This window comes from Protobothrops mucrosquamatus, unplaced genomic scaffold, assembly GCF_001527695.2.
Source record: "Protobothrops mucrosquamatus isolate PMUCROS unplaced genomic scaffold, P.Mucros_1.0 scaffold5424, whole genome shotgun sequence".
Lineage (NCBI taxonomy): Eukaryota > Metazoa > Chordata > Lepidosauria > Squamata > Viperidae > Protobothrops > Protobothrops mucrosquamatus.
In genome coordinates, this window is record NW_015391283.1 from 20,847 (window position 1) to 24,036 (window position 3,190).

Below are 3,190 nucleotides of genomic sequence, written 5' to 3' on the forward strand. Positions count from 1 at the left end.
CCAAGCCCCATCCTCTCTCCACCGTGCCCAAAAGGTTGAGGACCTCTGGGATAGAGTCTCCTGCTTGAGCAGGGGTTGGACTATAGGACCTTCAAGGTCCCTTCCAACTCTCTTCTCCTGTGTTCTGCCCCAACTTTCTGCAGTGTTTGTGAAGCTCTCCTTGCGGGTTTTCTTGTGCATTCTCCCTCTCCCCCCCCCCTCTGCAAAATAGACAAGGAGAGTCCTGAATCCAAGGACATCCAGTCCTTCACGCGGCTGGAAAGGGGTTTGAATCCAGCTTTGTCCGTTGGGTCTCCCGGCACTCCTTGATGTCCACCCTGTTCATCCTTTCTCTACTGAAAGGAGAAAGAACAAGCGAGAAGTCTCAGCTGGCGCCTGCCGAGCGCGATTGGGCTTCCTTTGAGACGGCCTGGCTTTGTGCGGAGAGCGGATTTGAAAGCCGAGCTGCGCAAATCTCTCTTCCTCCGTCAGCTAAAATGGGCACCTTTGTCGTAGCCGTTTTCTCCGGGCCTCTTTCCAGTTCCTTTTGCTTCCCCTGTCTTCTCACCCTCGCCTCCCTGAGGGACGTTGAGTCACTTCTTCCCTACAAAGAGCCCTTTTCTTCCTGGAGAGAAAATCCTTTTCATGGCTGGGTTTCAAGGGGGGGGGGACAGCCGGAACATGGAGGCCTCGCGAATTACCTCAGTTGTCGCGAATTACCTCAGTTGTCCTCCGAGGGCTGAAAGCTGAGAGAATTTGGGGAAGGGGCTTTTCTCTGGAGCAACACTGGCTGGCCCGGAGTCTCGTCTGAAACATCTGGGTCTAGGAGAATTTAATTTTGGGCCAGTTTGGTTTAATGATTAAGACACCGGGCGGAAAAATGGGAGACGGTGAGTCCTAGTCCTGCCTTAGGCATGAAAGCCGGCTGGGTGACTTTGGGACAATCACCAGGAGACGGTGAGTTCTAGTCCCACCTTAATCATGAAAGCTGCCTGGATGATTTAGGGCCAAATACCAGGAGACGGTGAATTCTAGTTCTACCTTAGGCATGAAAGCCAGCTGTGTGACTTTGGGCCTATCACCAGGAGACGGTGAGTTCTAGTCCTGCCTTAGGCGTGAAAGCCACCTGGGTGACTTTGGGCCAATCACCAGGAGATGGTGAGTTCTAGTCCTGCCTTTGGCATGAAAGCCGGCTGGGTGACTTTGGGACAATCACCAGGAGACGGTGAGTTCTAGTCCTGCCTCAGGCATGAAATCAGGCCAGGCGACTTTGGGCCAATCACCAGGAGACGGTGAGTTCTAGTCCCACATTAGGCATGAAAGCCAGCTGGTTCATCTTGGGTCAACCTCTTCTCCAAAGGACCAGAAGGCAGGGCAAAAAGCAACCTTAGATGGAAACTCCTCAAGGAGAGAAGCAACCTGGAACTAAAGAGAAGTTTTCTGACAGTGAGAACAGTTAAATCAGTTGCCTCCAGACGTTGTGGGTGCTCCATCACTGGAGGTTTTCAAGAAGAGACTGGACGGCCACCTGTCTGCGATGTTACAGGGTCTCCTGCTTGAGCAGGGGGTTGGACTAGAAGACCTCCGAGGTCCCTCTTCCCATTCCGTTCTTCTGCTTTCTCCCCACAGCGGACGTTGCACGCTCCATGGGAGCCAAGATCGTCATTGCCATCGACGTGGGCAGCCGAGACGAGACGGATCTCACCAATTACGGCGACGCTCTTTCCGGCTGGTGGCTGCTGTGGAAGCGGTGGAACCCGTTAGTGGAGAAAGTGAAGGTAGGGTGGGGAGGCTGTTAAACGAACCGTCGTCAGTCGAGGACTGGCTGCAGTGGCTTTCGAAGGGAGGTGGTGCAAATACCTCTCTCTTTCTCTCTCTCTCATTCTCATTCACATTCTCTCATTCTCTCATTCTCTTTCTCATTCTCTCTCTCTCATTCTCTCTCTCTCATTCTCTCATTCTCTCTTTCATTCTCATTCTCATTCTCTCTCTTTCATTCTCTCATTCTCTCATTCTCATTCTCTCTCATTCTCTCTCTCTCTCTCTCTCTCTCTCTCATTCTTTCATTCTTTCTCTCTCTCATTCTCTCTCAGGTGCTGAACATGGCCGAGATCCAGACTCGGCTGGCCTACGTCTGTTGCGTCCGGCAGTTGGAGATGGTCAAGAACAGCGACTATTGCGAATATATCCGTCCGCCTATCGATCGCTACGGGACGCTGGACTTTGGGAAATTCGATGAAATCTGTGTGCGTTGTGGGGCGGGGAGGGACAGCCGGAGGAACGGAGCCACGAAGGGAAGATCCGTGGCTGGGGAGGGAGGTGGAATTCAGAATTCAGCGGCCCCGGGTTCAAAGCTGCCGTGCTTTGACACAAGCCGAGCCTCAGAAGCGCCGATTGTGGCTGCCATATATTTTGTTTCCCCTCCTTCAGGAAGTCGGCTACCAGCACGGGAAGACGGTTTTTAACGTTTGGTGCCGGAGTGGAGTCCTGGAGAAGATGCTGAAGGACCGGCAGGAAGGCTGCCAGTCTAAACCCTCCTGTGTGAGTGTGTGCCCTGGTGTGTGTGTGTGTGTGTGTGTGTGTGGCGGGGGGGGGGGGAGAGCAGCCAGCTCACTCAAGAGCCGAGTGGGCAGTGCTGCAGAGCTGCCCCCTTTCCAGATGTTCCAGTTTGGGAGACAGATGGGGCAACAACTCCTTTTTTAATTCTAAGATGAAGTGGCAGACTGAGGCTTTCTCGGTCCGGAGAAAAAATGCAGCTGCTAAGTTTTGGACAAGGATGCTCTCCAACCAGGGCTCCCCCCGACCAAATGTGGGGCATTTTGGAAAGGAATTCTAAACAGAGAATTGCAAATTTTCTCTTTGCAAATCTTCCTCTTTCTCTCTCTCTCTTTCTCTCTTTCTTTGTCTCTTTCTCTCTCTCTTTTTTGTCTCTCTGTGTCTCCTCTCTTTCTCTGTCTCACTTTTTCTCTGTCTTTCTGTCTTTCTCTTTTACTCTGTCTGTCTGTCTGTCTGTCTGTCTGTCTGCCTGCCTGCCTGCCTGCCTGCCTGCCTGCCTGCCTGCCTGCCTGCCTGCCTGCCTGCCTGCCTGCCTGCCTGCCTGCCTGCCTGCCTGCCTGCCTGCCTGCCTATCTATCTATCTATCTATCTATCTATCTATCTATCTATCTATCTATCTATCTATCTATCTATCTATCTATCTATCTATCTATCT

The 3,190-nt window shown here is 52.3% G+C and overlaps 1 protein-coding gene across 1 annotated transcript in view; it reads left to right on the forward strand.

Annotated features, from left to right (window-relative positions):
* The window catches only part of LOC107299762 (patatin-like phospholipase domain-containing protein 7), an 18,608-nt gene that overhangs the window by 13,050 nt on the left and 2,368 nt on the right, over nt 1-3,190 (forward strand). Inside the window, exons 7-9 of the mRNA XM_029286862.1 lie at nt 1,609-1,757; nt 2,073-2,225; nt 2,410-2,520. Of these exons, the coding sequence (XP_029142695.1) occupies nt 1,609-1,757; nt 2,073-2,225; nt 2,410-2,520 (413 nt within the window). The remainder of the gene's footprint in view (nt 1-1,608; nt 1,758-2,072; nt 2,226-2,409; nt 2,521-3,190) is intronic.